The following is an 18,109-nucleotide window of genomic DNA, read 5'->3' as shown; positions in this document are numbered from 1 at the left end:
TCACCACAGTTTATGTATAAAACACTTTATCGAGCAGAATGAAGTTTAATGTGTAGATAAGCCAAAATATAAAAACTCTGTGTTTTACACTGAGGTGTATTACATCTTACAAGCATCAACAATAATTGGGCCAGTACTGGGCAAACGATGATGAAGATGGAGCTGAGAGGCAGGAGGAAAAGAGGAAGACCTTAGAAAAAGGTTCATGGAAGTAGTGAAGGTGAACATGCAGAGGGCTGGTGTGACAGAGGAGGATGCTGGGGTGAGATGAAAGCAGATGATGCACTGTGGCGACCCCTAAAGGGAGCCGGAAGAAGAAGAAAACTGCGTCCTTCTGCAGACTGTTTGTCTGATGCAGAAGGACACATTCGTGCATAGCCTTGAACACCAGGAACTATGTCCTGGTCTCACTAGATAACACTAACACTGAACTGTGCCTAAACAGTCTGAAGCGGTAGAGGGCGCTGTGTGGCCTACCCAGTAAAAACGAGGAAGAAGAGGCGGAACCAACGTAAAACGAAGAAGGGGCACCAGGGTAACCATGGCTAAAGTTGACAGCGGAGCGAAACCACTACAAAATGCCATGAAAATGGCCAAAGTGGCAATACAGCTGGACGGAGGGAACAGACACAAGGTCAGTGAGCCCCGGGGGCCGACAGCACGGACACAGCAGCGGGAAGCGGACAGGAAGCGGCGGGTGGGGATGTAAACAGAGGGAGGGGGCGGAGGCTGTCAGTGGTTAGCCACATAACGTTAACCTGCTCGTTAATCTATACATGCAAAACTACCTTTAATTAATAATGATATTTATTCACTGCCATCCCGAGACTCACCTCAGTGTTTTGTCCTATGAAAGCGCCTTTTTGCTGCATTGTCATCAAGTTTATTGTACACGCATAACACCAGTGTTTACGATGCGTTATAATAAAGAATATTTGCGTCTAAAAACAGAGACAAACCTGGCATGTTATTCAAAACACGTCGAGCTAAAATATGCAGAGGAAACAAACACTCTTCTGTGGATTGTGGTTTCTTTTTCCCATCACACTGTGACCACCTGCGTGTGGCCCCCTGACCCGTCGAGTAGACCCTGAAGCTGGTCTGCACTCTGGTGTCTGCACCAAGATGTTTACAACAGATCTTTTAAGTCCTGTAAGCTCTTCGGTGGGACCTCCGTGGATCAGCCTTGTTTGTTCACATTCCACAGATGCTCCCATCTCAAGTCAACACTTTAAACTCGTTGTTTTGCTCCAAATCATTGCTGAACAGTTTCTGCTTTGTGACAGGGCGCATTGTCCTGCTGAAAGAAGCTCCAGCCATCAGAGAGTCTGTAGGGCAGGGGAGTCCAACTCCAGGCCTCAAGGGCCGGTGTCCTGCAGGTTTTAGATCTCACCCTGGGTCAACACACCTGAATCAAATGATTAGTTCATTACCAGGCCTCTGGAAAACCTCAAGACATGTTGAGGAGGTCATTTAGCCATTTGAATCAGCTGTGTTGGATCAAGGACACATCTAAAACCTGCAGGACACCGCCCTCGAGGCCTGGCATTCCCCATCCCTGGTCTACATGATCTGCAACCGTGCTCATGTAGGCAGTACCTGTCAAAGTAACATCCATGTGGATGGCAGGATCCAAGGTTTCCCAGCAGAACAGGCCAGCTGTCACTCACGCATGCATCAGTGAGCCTTGGCCACCCATCACCCTGTCGCTGTTCCTTCCTTGGACCACTTTGATAGATACTGTCCCCCCGATCCCTGCAGACCAGGAACACCCCACAACAGCTTATTTGTTTTTAAATTTAAAAAATCAGAGAGCTGCTCTGGGTCACAATTTGGCCCTTCGCTCAAATCTTCACATTTGCCCATTTTTCCTGCTTCTAACGTCACCTTTAAGGACGAAATGTTCACTTGCTCTGTAATATATCCCACCCACTAACACGTTCTTTGATGAAGAGATAATTATTCACTTCACCTGTCGGTGTTTATAAAGTTGTGATTGATCAGCGTATATATTTTCCTCTATGGTGATGTTCTCAAACTCGGGTCCTTTACAGGAAGCCTGCGAGTTTGAGGGCTCTGCGCAGTATCTAATATGTTCCTTGGAGTCTGTTTGTGTGCATGTGATATATTTTTCTATTGGCAGAACAAAATAAACGCTGTTGTTTATAAGTTTTGATTGGTTGGGTTGAGGTGACCCCTGACCATAGCTGGCAGTGACCTAATCTGTAGGCACTGTCACCTGTCTGTCTCTGTCCTGGTGAATTTAGACCCAGGGCATCCTTTGTACTGGTTAAAGTGCAACTATGTTTCCTCTAAAAACAGATTATCCTCAGCACCACATGTAACCAGTCCAAAGCTGAACTGCTTTCCTGAGTTACAAAACTCTTTCTTTATCAAAGTTGGAGGGACTAAAAACTGCAACTAATGTGTTAATGCGATGCATGCCAGTGTGTGAGGTTATCAGCAGCCTGTGTACTTATAACAACTGATGGCCTGTTTGTGGTCTCTCTGCAGGAAGCTTACTGTGAATACCTCCGGACCATCCACTACATATCACATGCACTTTTGGAGGAAGCTGTTTCACAGAGTAAGAGCTGAAGGAAATGTGTGACTGATGATGAAGGAGCATAATGGTATAAGGTCTCTGCTCAGTTTACCTGTTAGTGTGCGAACAGTCCAGTGCTTGTTAAAGCAGACACTGAACACGGAACATGAACCAGTTTACAAGCAGAACTACCCTCCTGACCGTTTCCTCTGTTCCTTTAATACCTTACGAGAAGCAACCTCTGACAATACAGACGTACCGAAAGTTCCTGGAGCAGTGCTTCCTCGAGTGAGTCAGGCCCACAACTTCAGAGCAGGAAAAAGCATTGCTCACTTCCTGATCCAAAAATCAGTGCTGTTTGTTATTATCAAAGAATTCCCGCAGTCCCGCACTTCAGAACTCTTTAAAATGTTTGTATAGCAGTGGACTCATAAGGTGCACAACATGTGAAAGTGGCAGCTCATTCAGAGTATGAAATGTAACTGCATTAATGTTTCTTAAAGGTACTACATCTTTGATGCTCAAAAATGGAACAAAAATGTTTCAGCATTTGTTATTCATGGATACATCCGAGCAGTTTCATCGCTGTGCGATAGTCCAGATTTAATAGGGGACTATAGGGCTACAGCCCAAAAATGTACAACATGAAAATGGCCAATAATTGAATCTTTTATATGGAGTCTGTTGGTAAATCATATCCTGTGGCCGCCACAGTTACCAAAGCTCTACTCGGTTTAACATCTGTGGGTTTAAAGCTGATTGTTTTTATGAGGCAGATAGGCTCATCTGTTCATCATCTCAGGCTACGTCCACATGAAAACGGCGTTTTCGATCACTGAAAACGGAGATTTTTAAAAACTCCTGCCAGGGTAGAGATTCTCAAAAAACTCTGTTTTTGTGTTTACATGTGGACGCAGAAAACGGAGATTTACTCACGCAAGCTCAAAGGTGTGCACCTTGTTTGACGTGACGCTGTGCGCCATGTTATTGTTTACATGAGATGAATTTCTACAATGAGACAAAAAACTGTTGCTGTTACTCTGTGTGCAGTTTTTACACGCTTACACATGCAGTTACTGTCCATCCATTCAGAAAGGCAGAGGCGTCGTCAGTTTTGAATAAATTAACAAAAAATGTAATTAAAATTTATGCATGCTGTATGCATTTAGTTCATTCCCAAGTTGTGAGTCTACACCAGCCGAAATCCTGTTTCTGGTTATTAACATTTGAAATGATGAAGGTACTTGAAAAGTAACACAAAATTAGCTGCCTTTCCAGAAAAACACAAAGCTTTTGTCCTGAAGGTTTGCATAAAACCCTGTTTACTCTTTCCCTCCCAGGCTTCTAGACTGGCCAACATTTCTGCACGGCTAGGATTTGGCACGTTCTTGACAACGTTTGACTGCGTTTTTGGCGTTTACATGTGGACGGAGATATTTTTCCAAACTGCACGTGTGGACGGGATTTTTAAAAAGAAAGAAAATGGAAAATCTCCGTTTTCAAAAACACCCGTGTACGTGCGGATGTAGCCTCAGTGTACCAGCAATCATGGCACCATGACCTGTTTGTGTGGCTGCTTTGATCAATCAAAAAGCAGTGTTATCTGCAAGCCATAAGGGTACCACCTGAATGTGAGCGTGTTGGACTCGATGGATTTGTGACCCGGACCAATCAAGGGTTGCTACTCAGTAATCCTCTTGTTCCAACACTGTTAATCATTCCGATCAAGGCTTGAACTAATCAACCATTTGTGAAATTCAATCAGCTTTCTCATGCCATGTGATGACCTGTGTATAGTAGAGAGATTAATCCCATCTCATGGCGTGATATGTGTCTTTCTGGCCTCAGTGGAAAAGGAGATGGTGTCAGTGGAAGTGGCTCGGATGTTGACCCTAGCTGAGCAGTGTCTGGAGCGAGCCAAGTCATTTGTAGGGAAGAGCACCGAGCCCCCCGACCTGTCAGCTTCTGCTTTCTCTTCGGGTTCACCTGGCCTACCAGAGCCCCATCAGACTGCGGTCGTCCCTGCCTCTCACACTGCAGACACTGGTGAGTACGTTCTCCTCCAATCAGAAGCATCTCTTCTGTAAACACACTGGTCAGTCACTGCTAAGTTGGAGCCAGGAGTCACAAGTGAGATGTCACCTGCTGCACAGTGTTACGTCATCTCATTGTGTCTTTAGCCTGAGCTCTTGGTCTCTGTTTGACTGCAGTCACAGTACCTGTGGGTGGTGCTCCTGTGGCCACAGACCATAAATCCTCGAGTCCCAGAGTGAGCGGTCGCAGCAGGCTGTTGTCAGACGAAGCCGAGGAGCCCTCACCTTTCCTGCCTCCCGAAGTCTTCCACAAACTACAAGCAGAAGCGTCGCAGGACACGGGCAAAAAGTAAAGACTGGTTTTCATCAAGGAGAGGAAATATTGCTCCAGTGATAGAAGCTGGACAAACAAAGAAGAACAGACTTAGTAGTTGCTCTGGATTCCTGTAAAAGCACAGTGTTTTCAAGTGAAACAGCAAACGTGTTGCAGTCGATTTGTTATCTAAATTGACGCGTGCCGTGAGTCATGTATTGTTTGTTTATGCGTTTGTGCGCTGCAGGGAGCTGACACCCATTGAAGAAGCCTCACGTTTGAACCAGAAGCTGAAAGCTAATTACGAAGCTCGCCTGGCGAGACTCACACCTGGTCAAGCCTACCAGAAGACATCTTTGGTAAGTTTGGGAAATGAACTCGTCTCAGTCTGTTGTCACATACGCTACTTTGTTGTCCTTGTTTGAGCACAAGTTTATTTAAAAATGTAAAGACGTGACAACTTCTGTTAAAACGATTTCCAAAAATGTTACATTTTTTTATTTTAGTGATATATAAAAATTTGTTTAACAGTATTTTTTGTTTGCACCTTTATTTTGCATGTGGAATATAACAGGTAGATGATTTTTCTTAGCCAGAGGACAAACTTCCTGAGGAAGAGTCGGTCCAAACATCCCACTGGTTTTTAGAGTTTCACCTGAAAGAAGGGATTCAATTATTGATATTATTCCTTCCAGTTTTGCAGCATGTGTATACATATTTGGTCCGATTTGCCTGGATATTCAATCACACTTAATCTTTTTCCCCCTCTAAAGCCACGAGGCTGCCGTGATGTCATCTGACAGAGTTATCATAGACATAACTTAATGATAATGGTCGCGCTCTGATTGCTACTTTCTGTCTCCCGTACTCGCTCAAGTTTGTTGTTCCCTGTCACTAAATGACCACAGCACACTCAATTTGCATGTGTGTGGCACAAATGAAACAAAGGGGGGCTTTTTTTGGAAAAGGGTCTAAAAATTGGTAGGTAAAGTTTATTGAAAACACTTCAAATTTGGGCAACAGTAAAGTTTTAACTGAAGTGTGAGAGGGAGGCCAGAGCCCAGCCTGTGACGATATCTAAAAACATGTAAAATTGTGTTGTTGTTGGGTTTTTATTAAGCTCTGGTTTTGATGGCAGTGTCGCGATTATGTGAAGTTACTGTTGATGCTGAGGAACATATACAGGTTTTACGCTTTCATGCGGACTTCTATATTTCACATATTGAAACCTTCAGTCCCAGAACTTATACAAGGTGTTGTTAAAACAGGAGGCGATTCATAAATGTGCTTCAACTTTCAACTTCAACAAAGTTAAAAATAAATAGAATTTTAATCACTTTTATATCAATCTTAATATAACCTTTTAAACTGTAAAACCTTCATTTTATGCTAGCATATTTACCCAGTCACTTCCTCATAGTAACAGTGAAGATTATATTTTGATAAAAGGGAAGACAAAGAAAGACAAACGGTTTTTATTCTAATTAGTTTCACTTTGTGGTTCTGAGTGTTTCCTCTCCTACTGAAAAGATGGCCTATGCTTGACGGACGGTGCAGGTGACATATTCAGTGCGCAGGATTGGTCCGTCTTTCCTGACATCTTTGTCACTGTCACCAGTATCAGGCTGGGCGTGTTTTAGATGGATTAGCTCTTGGTAAGTGCATTGCTCACACTTGTCTATAGTGTGCATCAATGAGAGAAGAGCCAAAGTTTCCATAATGAACCAGAAGAAGGCAGGCCTGAGGAGGCAGTACAGGGCTCAGTGTAAATCTCAGAAATTCACCTTCATGTTGATGCTACTTCAATATATTCCCGCTTACTAAACTCCTCCACCTTAATGTAACGCCCTCATCAGCAATGGGCTCTTCAGCAGGGTGCTGCACCCTAACAGAGATGTGAGGAGCATGCCAAAGAACAGGTCAGAGCTGATGGCAAGCAGCATTAGAGTGGTGCTTTTTAAGTATTTAACATTAACATATGAGCATGCTGTGAATGTACATTCAAAGGTAATTTAAAGATAAGAACACACATATTCACATTTTACGTTTGTGTTTGATTTGATTTTGTTACCTGTAAATGAGGCAAAGAAAGAATTTATCAAAATAAAAGTTTAATGTTGCACAAAAATAGTGTTTATTTCGGTTATGCGAACTAAACGCAGCTAGCCGAGTCAAGTTTCATCGCAATGCCAGACTCACTCACCATCTCATTGTTTTCCCAGCATTACTCTTCACATTCATAATGCTCCATTACATCATGTATTTCATCAGCTCCAAACAAAAGCTCAGGCAGCAGCCAAAATGTAAATCCTTAAATGACGTGTATTAGTGAGTGTGGGAACGGTTGTGGGAAAACAGTGTTTATGTGATTGCTCTTTCTTTTTTGTCTCTGCTCAGCCTAAACAGAAATTTGACACACTTTTTCCCTGACTGTGGTCGCTCACCCTGTCAGTAAAATGTTTTTCTGCCTTTGCATTTGTAAATTAAACTTTCTTTGACTGCCTGGTAGACATTAGTCTCATGCACTTTGAATCTTCTTTAAAAGGACCTGTTATTCTCATTTGTTTTGTCTAAAACTTAGATTTAGCTCATTTCTTTTTAAGGCTTTCTTCTGATTGGCTGCCCCTTGCAGACAGAAGTTTTCACCAGCTGGTGGGTGAATGTACAGGTGGATGTATTACTACCAATAGTTTTTACATTTTGGTGACCATTGAAATTAAAGTTAATGCTTCAAATAAGTTGGTAAATAGAAATATGAATTACATAGGGGTGTAGATACTTAATCAAAGCCTCTCTGTGCTGCACCACCTGTGAAGGAAACGGTTTCCAAGGCCTACTCCGTGGATCGACTTCCTTCGAGGCGTGGACGTCTATCAGCAGAGAATGTCCCTTAGTCTGTAACACAGTCAAATATATTCTCAAGTAATATTCAAGCATGCCATTCAGCGTGTTAGTACGAGCTCGGGAGCAGCTTGGGAGAACAAGAAAACAGAGACTGCTTCAGGTTGTCTTCCCAAATTGACTCAACTTTATTCACAAGTACAACAGTTTTATATAGAGGGTAAAATTCATGAGACAGCAGATTATCAGTTTAAACCAGTACAGACCAAGATAAGGCAGCGTCTTCCTGCCCATGGATGAAGAAGCATCCTTTGTGTAGTGTATCAGTTCAGCTACAATTGTGATTATCTCAGCGACATATTTTCAAGGCACAAAACGAAGAGTTCTTACATTAGTGAAATCTGAAACAAACCATTTGGCCTTCAACAGGCGTCTAAAAGATTAAGAAACTAATGTAGCTGAGGGAGTGATCTCTGGTATTTCAACCTTGTACCAGCCTGTGATTCTCACACATCAATTCTTGGGTCAAAGAGAAAAATAACTAAAACAAAGGGGCCTTATTGAATGACAGAGTTTTCCTGCATAATGTCACTATAAAACAATATCCAGTAAATGCTACCATGGTACTAAAATACCTAACAACCTGGTTTGTGGATACTGACATCTACAAGTGGTTTATATTAATCTAAGATCTAGGGACATTTATCATACAAATGCAAATAATGCAATTCTACTACAGAGATGTGGTAAACATTGATTAAGTGCTGTTGATTTAGAATAAAATATCCTCAGTTTCTTCTGTTATTCGCCTAATAGTTGTATTTAATATGTATTTAATGTCACAAACTTTGACCTCAGTTTAAGTACTGAATCATTTTCTGCGATGGTAATCAAAAATAATGGAAACTCTGGTGGATTAAAGCGCGCTACCTGTGCTTTTATTTTGTATTCTGGTCTTCCGGTTCGCGGTTCCGCTGCTGTTAATGGTGAGTGTGACGGGCGGAGGGAGCAGGCTACCTGAGAGCGTTTTATTTTAGCCGGGTAACGTGTGAGCTACAAAGCAGAACTTTCTCTCGTCGTTTTTTATAATTTTAGTGGGAAACTCGCTACATTAAAAATATATAATAAATAATGGTAAGCAAAATGCCGCCAAGTTTAGCTTACATCTGGTTAGCTCGCTATTTTCTTAATTGGCTCGCTCGGTTGTAGGCTAACACTTCTTTTTCTGTAGAGATCTTTTTTATTTTGAGCTGTAGGTTTTTAAAGTAACGTTAACTTGTCAGTTAGGTGCGGAATATGTTTCGACAGTCTGCGGAGCCTCGTGTTTTCTGGAGGAAACTGAAGGCGTTTGTAAAGGTAAAGTCATAATGGCTAATTTTGTTAGCCAATTAACGCCACTGACGCGTCCCCCCCACAAGCTTTTAATGACACTACCGTGGCAAATAATTAGGGCATTGTGTTTTAAAATACACAGTATAATAATTAAGTCAATATAAATAAACTGAAAATACTCTGTGGTTTATGGAAAAAGGTGAAGTATTTTCAAGGTTTGCACTTTAAATTGCACATCAGGGATTCCCAGTATATTTAACGTTTATTTACAGAATGGTATTAAAACTACGTGGGGCGTCTTAAATAGTTTTTAATGTAACTGCTATTACAAAACATGTAAACCAGGAGATATCCTTTTAATACAGAACCACAACATGATATAGTTGTAAAGTAAAGTAAGAGTTTTGTGGCTGCACACTTGGAGTGGAGGGAACTAGTTTGTGTTGGTATCACCAACAAATACTTTACTTTCATGTTGTGTGGAACTTGGATGATGCATCCTGTAGTTTTTTAAGTGGTGGTTGGCAGTGTCATTGACATTTCTGGTGTGGATTTTGTCCCCTGTTGGCCCATATGTGCCTCCACATTTCTGAGTCGATGCAGGAAAAACCTTTATTTTTCTAGTACTTAGAAATCTGAGTTTAAGGTATGTGTGAGTCGCGGTTGTTTTATTTACAGAAAGATTCATCAATGGTTGCTATCATTTTTTTTTTCTCAAATAGAGGAAAGGCCGCATTAAGGCCCAGGGGAATATTTTGAACTTTGATTTATGTTAAGCTTTTTTAGTAGAGTCCAAGATTAGATCTCATTTTATTGAACAGATGCATACAGTGAAGTAAAGTAATAAGTAAATAGCCTTCTCTCCATTTTCCCCATTCAGACACTCTCTCTCCAGCGGCAGATGATGGAGAACCTCATCATAGCCAAAGCCAGGCAGGATGCTGTATCCTTTGAATATGGTAAACAGTTGGATTTACTGCATGGGGCTTTAAGGTTTGTAGCAATCCAAATGCAAAAAAACAAAGATGTGTATTAATTTTGAGCAACAATCCCCGCCTTGATGCTTGCATTATGTTCAAATGCCAATGAAGTAGGTGGTGCATTGCTGGGAATTGGGCCAGGAGAAGAGAGAATGGTTAAAGCGGAAAAGGACATTAAACTTTGGATTTCTGATTTAGGAATGTTGATTTTTGCTTTTTTTTTTACGTTCATCCTTTAGCTGAATAAGCTTTGCTTTTGTTGTTTGATGTATCCTAAATTTTATGCTCTCTGAGTTAAGCGGTCCTTTTTGGATCGCCTTGTTTAAATTGCAGAGTTAGTTGTGGAAACAACACACTAAGAAAGAAATCACTCTTTGCAGAATCACCCACTCCACTGGCATAAACAGTACTTTTAGATTCCAGTCACGGTGTGGCTTCAGTGCTGTGGATAGTTTGGATCCACACTAACACTGCAAAACACCAAAATCACACAATAGCAAACTAACTTGCTGAGCCAAACTCTGTGTTGTGTAAGGTGATTTGAGTGTTTTTTGTCAGTGGAGGCTGGTGGAGTGTAGTGGCTTCACTTTCCCAGTGAAGTTCACTTTCCTCAGTCAGTGATGCTGACCCACAATCGTTGTTGTTATTATTGTTAGATATTAAATATGCTTTGACAAAGTTTATTGAAAGTTCTGAGTAACCAGCTGCTTTTAAATGACTTGTAAAGTTGACCTGTTGCTACAGCAGAAAATGCAAAGATGTGCATTTTACATTCAGACTAAAAACCAACAGATTTTTGATCCATATTACTCAAATGAGACTTCCCAGTGTGTTGGAAATCTCTCTGGTTAAACGGTCGTACAAATGTAAAACGTGGTGACACTGATAATGCAGCTCACCTGTGTTTCATCAGCTGATCTGTAGGTCGTACAGCTTTTTGTAAAGCTCTTTTACATTTGCTTGAAAAATGACTGAAGCTTTTAATCAGTTACTGATTGCTGATTAAGTTTATACTTGTAATACTAAAAAGTTGTTACAAGCTTCTTATCAAAGAAAAATCCATTGGTTTGGACATTAGTGGCAACATGTGAGTAGTATAACTCTCTAAAGCTTTAATGAACTTTATAAGATTTCCCAGGATATACTCACGTCTTATCCACGCAATGGTTTGGAGATTTCCTTAATGTTGACATTAGCTACAGCGGAAGATGGAGGACAGAAGACTGAGGCTGCAGGAAGAGGCCAACAGGTACAGTGAGCTTTTCATTAACACAGTGAATTAAACTAAAGCATCTTTGTTTTGGTCACCTTAAATGTAAATGTATAAGAGCTGTGCACTCCTCTTTGTGCTCATGCCTGATGCAAGCTGGGACAGGAAGTTATATTTCTAGGGAGGTGTTATATGATGACCGATAGGTTTGCACTGTGAATTTCATACAGAAGTATAAAGTCCCTGCAATAAATCACAGATGTCAGGAAAACTGGACACACTTTTGAAAATTATTTTTTAAAAGTTCTGTAAATAACTTATTTTTTTTAATGCACAGATTGAACTCTGTAGCTATAAATAGGTTTCCATAATATTTCTCATTTCTTTTCTTCACACCTGCATGTAATTAATTCCTTCTTCTATTTGCACATTTGGTTAACCAGACATGACAGTGATCCTGTATTAAGTATAACTTCTGTGCTGTTATTTATAGCATTTATTGACCAAATTACAGTGTTTATAAACTGTGTAAATAACCTACTGCATAATAAACCAGAGATTGCAGGTTTCTTGCTGGGGTTTTGCAGTCAGGACAAAAACATAGTGGCTGTTGGAACCTCAACAAGGGGATCTGCTTCCAAAATTAGCGATCACTGGCAGGCATGCAATTTCAGTAACCTCTCCTGTGTGTGCGTTCGTCATTCCAGGAGATTTGCAGCGTCTGGGGCAATGACTCCAGAGGAGCAAGAGCAGCGTATTCTCTACACCAATGTTCTGGAATATGAACAGGACCATGTAAGTTTAAATGCTATTAAAAAGTGTTGGCAGGTGTAAATGAAGATTAGAAGACTTTGCATAGCAGCAAATAATTCAAGTACAGTAAACAAGATGGCAAACTCTGGACCTACATATTTATTTCCTCTTCAAATCTCCAGTTTCCAGCAAAGTATCTTAGTTTGTTCCAAATCACACAGAGTTGCATGTTGTTGTTTTTCTACTGATGCAGTGTCGATGCACAGCAAGTTACAGGCAGCCCACGTTTCAGCAGTCCCCTCTGTTTTCTTTCACAAGTTCTCAAGTATTGAGTTTTATGTTGGTTAATTAATGACTAATCACTTAATAGACCTTTATATATGTGTTTATGACGTTTTTGTTTTGGCCTCTTTAGGATTGGCCCAAACAGTGGAAAGCCAAAATGAAGAAGACTCCTGATGTCTCGTTAGTGTCAAATCTGGTCTCCTACCTGCTCAGGTAACTGACAACAAGGTGGAAAACGGTTTATTTTTCTTGTGTGGAGAAATACCTGTGCTATTTATTTGTGCTTTTTTTTTTTTTAACACAACAAGACACAGTCAAAGCATTCAAATGTTGTGACTGCTCAGGATTGTCCTTTCTGGGTTTTATTCAAGTATTGGGGTGTTTAAGTGGTGTTTTGTCAATCAGAAGGGTAGTTTGGCTTGAGTGTCTGGAGAATTGCAAAGAGACGAAACCAGGCAGTAAGCCGAAACTAAAGTAACGAATAGGGAAATATGCATAAAGGCAAAAAACTGTCTGCCACGACTTCAACAACACCAGAGAAATTGAGCTGAATTCGAGGATTGATTTGGCTTTCTCTTTGTCCTTTGGTTTGACATGTAGTTAATAAAAGTTTCACTTATTATTATCAAATTTACAGTAAAGTTAAACACAATAATAAATCATATACAGCACAGATTTTATAGAATATGCATAAACGGTTGTGTATTTGCTTCAGATGGTTTAACTGTGCTACAGAATTAGGCAGTCCTAATCCTGCATGTACTTGTTTCACTGAGAGTAGTTTGGACTTCTGGTAGAGGAGCTCATATGCGTGTACACACACAGCACCGCGCGATGACAAAGCAAACACGTTTGTCAGAGTTTAGAACGAATGCAGTCTGAAGAGAGCTGCATGCCTTTAATGAAGAAACACTCAGCTCTAATCCATTTTAAGACAAGTGAAACACAATGTAGTGCAGAGTATTTACAGATGAATGATAATGAACCTTCTAAAAGATGTTCAGTCATTTAATGATCTTTAATGATTTCTGGAGCACAGTTTGTTATTAATCTGTGGACTTGGAAAGTTTTTAAATTGTGTTATCCCACAGCCGTTTCTGATTTTGCATCGTCAGTGGATTCTGTTATCGCTCTTAACTGTGTCCTCAGCCGGTCCGACCACCCAGTTGTGAAGCTGCTGAGGAAACATCAGTACCGAGTTTACAACCGGCTGTACCCCATCGTTAGTAAAGGTCTCCCTAAGAGTCCCGCCATGCCACTGAGACCACGTCACAGCATTCACAACCCACTTCATCCAGGTAAGGGGTTGGTTTGGAAGACAGTGGGTTCATATTTATGTTCTCTTGGCTTCTTTTTTGTGCAAACTAGTTTAAATTTTTGTTAATGAGGATTTGAGACAGAACACTGGATTCAGCTCTACTCTGTATGGGCAGCATTTAGAGGTTCTGGACTCGTGATGCTGTTAATTGGAGTGAACCAAGTTACGTTAATGGTGACATGTTCTGAATCACACAGAGACTCCGAAGAGACCAGTCAGGACAGCATGTAGTACCCAAAGTGTAAAGAGCTTCAGCACAGACTCCTTGATTTCTCCCTCGCGCTCCCACAACCTCATCCCTAAATATGAGGAGGAAGAGGCGGAGGAGCCCAGCGAGCAGGGGACAATGGACCGGGAGAACTCATTTGAAGATCTGGAGCAGTTTGTGACTCAGATGGATTGGGTTCAACCCCCCAGCAGCACAGACGACACTGCCTCGGATTCAGATTCGGTCTGCGATTTTTCTGTGCCGCTGGAGCAGGATGAGAGCCACGTCCAGGAGCTGGAGAAGAGAGCGCTTAAAGAACACCTGAAAGCTGTCGTCAAGGACGTTCATATTGCAATCGGTGAGCACAGCTTGTTGTTTTGGAACAGCAAACTCTTCTCTTGTCACGACATTTGCATTCATTGATGGGAGTTAAATGATACGGCTGTGTTCTGTCTTTCAGATCAGCTTCTGTCTTTGTGTTTGCTGTCCTTTGAGTGCCTAAACACTGCCAGCTTTAAGGACCTGTGTCTCGCCAGCATTGAGGAAGCCTTCTTCACACCTCTGTGGAGCGCCCTAGTGGCTCTTTTCAGGTAGTGCACCTGTAATCCTCAGTTCTGTGCCAGAGGCACAAAGGTGCCGAAACACCAATAATCAAAGAGCTGTTTAGATAATAGAGATCTTATAATCCACTATGGCCAAATGTAACCAAATTCTTGAGAAATATAGTGCATAGAAACTGCTTTCCTATTAAATATTAAATTATACGTACTATTAAGTAACTGCCTTACTGCTTCTAATAGATTATTCATCCAGATTTGAACACCCAAATTTAAGCTTGTCGTTAAAAGTCTGAGTTCCCATAAAACAGATATTTTTAAGGTTGTGAAGAAAAAATAAGATAAAACAAGTTAACATGTTTCTAACATTGTTGTCCCTTTATCACCCATATTTATTAAATTTAAGTTTTAGTGTGGGACGAAACACTAGGAGGCATTAATTAGTGTTGGTGACATCTTTAAATCCCCAACAAAATTCAAAGAGTCATTTATTGTCACGTAAAAGAAATGTGACAAATACTGTATAGTAATGACTTCACTGTTGAGCAGTCATGCAAACTGCTACTTAGTGCAAATAATAATACACAATTTTAGCTTTTTACAGCCTTAATTAAACTCGCTAACTTACTGTTAGCAAAATGTTCTTCTGTCACAGAGTGTAGGGTGTGAGACGGTGCTCTTAGGAAAACACAGGTGCAGTGCATGTGCCGGTTCAGATCTAGAGGTAATTTGTGAAAACGTTTACCTGAATTTAAAAGGTTGCTGCAGAGTAGAGAAATGGATCAAAACAGGCTGCATGCAGAGAGAAATGAGTCTTAGACGTATGTTATGCTGTCTGCTTAAACTGGATGGAAAAGGCTGCTACAAATGTAGCTTTCAGACTGTGTAAAAACACTTAAAAAGTTCATTTAACCAGTGGGTCAAGGTCTCTGACCAGCATGGGGCAGTGCTGCTCTTGTTTTTGCTCAGCTTCCCTCATCTGCTGTTCTCTGGTTGGGTTCTCAACTTGTTTGTGTTGCAGATTTCGCTGTAGTTGACTGTGATGGTACTTCTAACATTATTGTGGTTTATATTTGATTCCCAGTTGTGTGCTGTGCCATTAATTTTCCGCATTTCCTATACTCAACCTTTAGTTTAGCTGGATTCAAACAAATTCAGTGGTAGTTGGTGTCGTGGCACTGAAGTGAGCTGGGTGATTTAGATAATTAAGATAAATATAAAAAATATGTTTAAAATAAAATTTAAAAAAGCTCTTGCAAGAAGCCAGAAAATTAGAGTTTAAAGATTTTATGTCGGACACAGCTTGAAAGAAATTTGAGATCCGATCTTCAGCAGTATCCCTGTGTTTGTCGGTCAGACCCGCCCTGCGCTGATGCATGATTTCAAAACACGAACGCTCAGCTGGAGACTTCAGAAAGGTGACATCACCTGCATCACCATGGCTGTGTTCATCCTTTATATACAGTCCACTGTTACCACATGGAAGCTGTATCGTTTCTTGAATGACGGAGGAGAATTTTAAGTTTTATTGATACTAATAATTATGCATCAACTTGCCATACTTTTTACTTTATTGCAGAAATAAGAAGTGGAATAGCAAGAATTCTGCTCTGCAGTGTCTCGTGGTGATGTGCCCTAATTTTAGCTAGAAGCTAAAGTGGAACTATTTTTGTTGAGTTTTATGTTAAGCAGGTATGAGGGTGTCAGACAATGATCCTGTGGAAGAGCGATGTGTTGTGCTCATGTTCTAAATATTAACAACCACGTCAAGAAATAAGAAAAGCTTCTTGATTCTGGGGTTTTTATTCCACTTTAGGGTATGTTTTTAATCAATTAGACAGCAGGAGCTCAGTCTGTGACAGTTATCCAGCTTAGTTTCCAGGAAAGCTTTAAAAAATTATTCCTCATTCTGCCATCGACTAGGAATAACCTGGAGTTTAAATATCCAAAATGTACCCCCTACACAACCACTACCAGGTTTTCATGTGACGCTTCCCAGACTTGTATCATTCTTTGCTCCGTTTCCATCATTTAGTTATTTGTCCGTTTGTTGGATTTCGCTCTGGAGCCATATGTCTTTGATTTCAGGAAGGTGTATGTAGAAAGGGAGGAGGCCTACGAGACCAGTGTGAAGCTGTACAGCGATGTTTCACCTAGAGATATCGGCATTCCCTTGAAACTGTTTCCCCAAAATACCGGTTCCCCACAAGGGTCCTACCCCTACGGGTCTGCTATCCAGGAGCTCAAACTTCTCATTCATGACCGATGTCCACAGAGGAAACTGGAATGCATTGGTGAGTCAGATTGTGTTGTTTTTATTCTCGTTTACACAAAGGCAGAGTTTTGGGATGGAAAGCTGCTCTTAAGAGAGGATTAATTCCAATTGAAAGAAGAAATACACCCTTTTCTGGCAGAAAACCATGGCCTGAGGCTTGGTACTGCTCTGCCTCTAACCTCCTCACGCTAATTTTTATTTTAGTATTTGCAGGTTTTGAAAGGTACAAAAAACATTTAATTTTGCTTCGTTAGAAGGGTTTCATGTTTGTTCGAAACTCTTTGGTGACTGGTGACGTGTCCTTTTGAATTTTAAATTCAGTCTGTTTTTAATCATAAGACCTCACATTTATAGAAAACTAAGTGTTATTATTCATCAGCATTAAACTTTACTAAAAGCTCTCTGCATCTGTAAAGTGTGAGGGCAGCCAGCCGTTAGGTGCACGTCCTCAGAGTGAAGAAGGCATAAGTCAATTCTTCTTGTGAGCTTTAAAGATAAACAGTTCTTGGCCAGATGGTCTCTGATGTCACTCTAAACCAGCATTTATGTATTTGCACTAAACCCAGAAAAAAACATTTTGTTCAGTAAATGATTGAAATAATAATTTTGTACCTTAAACTTTGCTTTGAATCCATTTTTGTCAGTCTCACAGACCTTTGACAGTCGGTCTGTTCTCACAGCAGCTGAAATCTAATGACTGTGTGGGCTGACTCATTATAAACAGAATATCAGCCTACTGCCTGCTCCTGTCACACAGTCTGCTTTAGGTCATTGTCCTGCTGTAGGGGGAAATAGCCTGCGAGGTCTATGGCCGTTCCCTCCACTGCAGCGCCCGAGGCGTTCACACCTGCTCCATGTAACATGTCAGATATTTCCGAGCACGTTCTTTCTCATCAGAACACCTCAAACTCCAAATAAGATTCATCTGTCTGTAACACTTTGTCCCAACGCATCTGTTTAATGTCCCAATGCGCCCTTTGTTTTTTTCTTTCCTCTCAACTTTGCATCCAAACCTGTTTCTCTGGCTGCTATCTCTAATTACTGGGTCAATACTTCGATATCTTATATTATATTTGAAGCATTCAGTCTGTATTGCAGTGCTCCATGAGTTTTATCGTTTCTTGTGTTTTGTTCCAGTGAGGACGTTACGCCTGATCTGTGCCTGTGCCGAGGATTACAGGTGTCTTCATGAAGGGGACGCGACTCCCAAAACAGCGGCCATGTGAGTAAATGATCAGCTCCAGTAAGTATCTGGGCCTTTACTGTGGTACTGCACTGACCAATCTTTCTTTTTCACTAACACACAAAAATGACAAATGTAACTGAGAAACAATGCAACAGTTATACAACACAGTGGTGTATTGTTCTTTTAGTTGAATTGCTATAAAGTACACCTCATTAAACTTAAATGAAAGCCCTTTCCTCATTGCATATTCCTCCTAATAGGAAGGGAAAGACT

At 40.9% G+C, this 18,109-nt stretch overlaps 1 protein-coding gene across 1 annotated transcript in view; it reads left to right on the top strand.

Annotated features, from left to right (window-relative positions):
* Positions 1-250: 250 nt before the first annotated feature.
* vps9d1 (VPS9 domain containing 1) overlaps positions 251-18,109 on the top strand; it is a 29,109-nt gene continuing 11,250 nt past the window's right edge. Inside the window, exons 1-14 of the mRNA XM_026172473.2 lie at positions 251-634; positions 2,515-2,587; positions 4,394-4,591; positions 4,756-4,927; positions 5,139-5,250; positions 9,945-10,007; positions 11,241-11,293; positions 11,962-12,049; positions 12,423-12,505; positions 13,442-13,590; positions 13,808-14,176; positions 14,279-14,408; positions 16,464-16,669; positions 17,788-17,872. Of these exons, the coding sequence (XP_026028258.2) occupies positions 542-634; positions 2,515-2,587; positions 4,394-4,591; positions 4,756-4,927; positions 5,139-5,250; positions 9,945-10,007; positions 11,241-11,293; positions 11,962-12,049; positions 12,423-12,505; positions 13,442-13,590; positions 13,808-14,176; positions 14,279-14,408; positions 16,464-16,669; positions 17,788-17,872 (1,874 nt within the window). The 5' untranslated portion in view covers positions 251-541. The remainder of the gene's footprint in view (positions 635-2,514; positions 2,588-4,393; positions 4,592-4,755; positions 4,928-5,138; positions 5,251-9,944; positions 10,008-11,240; positions 11,294-11,961; positions 12,050-12,422; positions 12,506-13,441; positions 13,591-13,807; positions 14,177-14,278; positions 14,409-16,463; positions 16,670-17,787; positions 17,873-18,109) is intronic.

Source organism: Astatotilapia calliptera, chromosome 7 (assembly GCF_964374335.1).
Source record: "Astatotilapia calliptera chromosome 7, fAstCal68.1, whole genome shotgun sequence".
In the NCBI taxonomy this organism is placed as follows: Eukaryota; Metazoa; Chordata; class Actinopteri; order Cichliformes; family Cichlidae; genus Astatotilapia; species Astatotilapia calliptera.
Note: the sequence above shows the minus strand (reverse complement) of the source record. Positions and strands in the feature narration are given on the sequence as shown.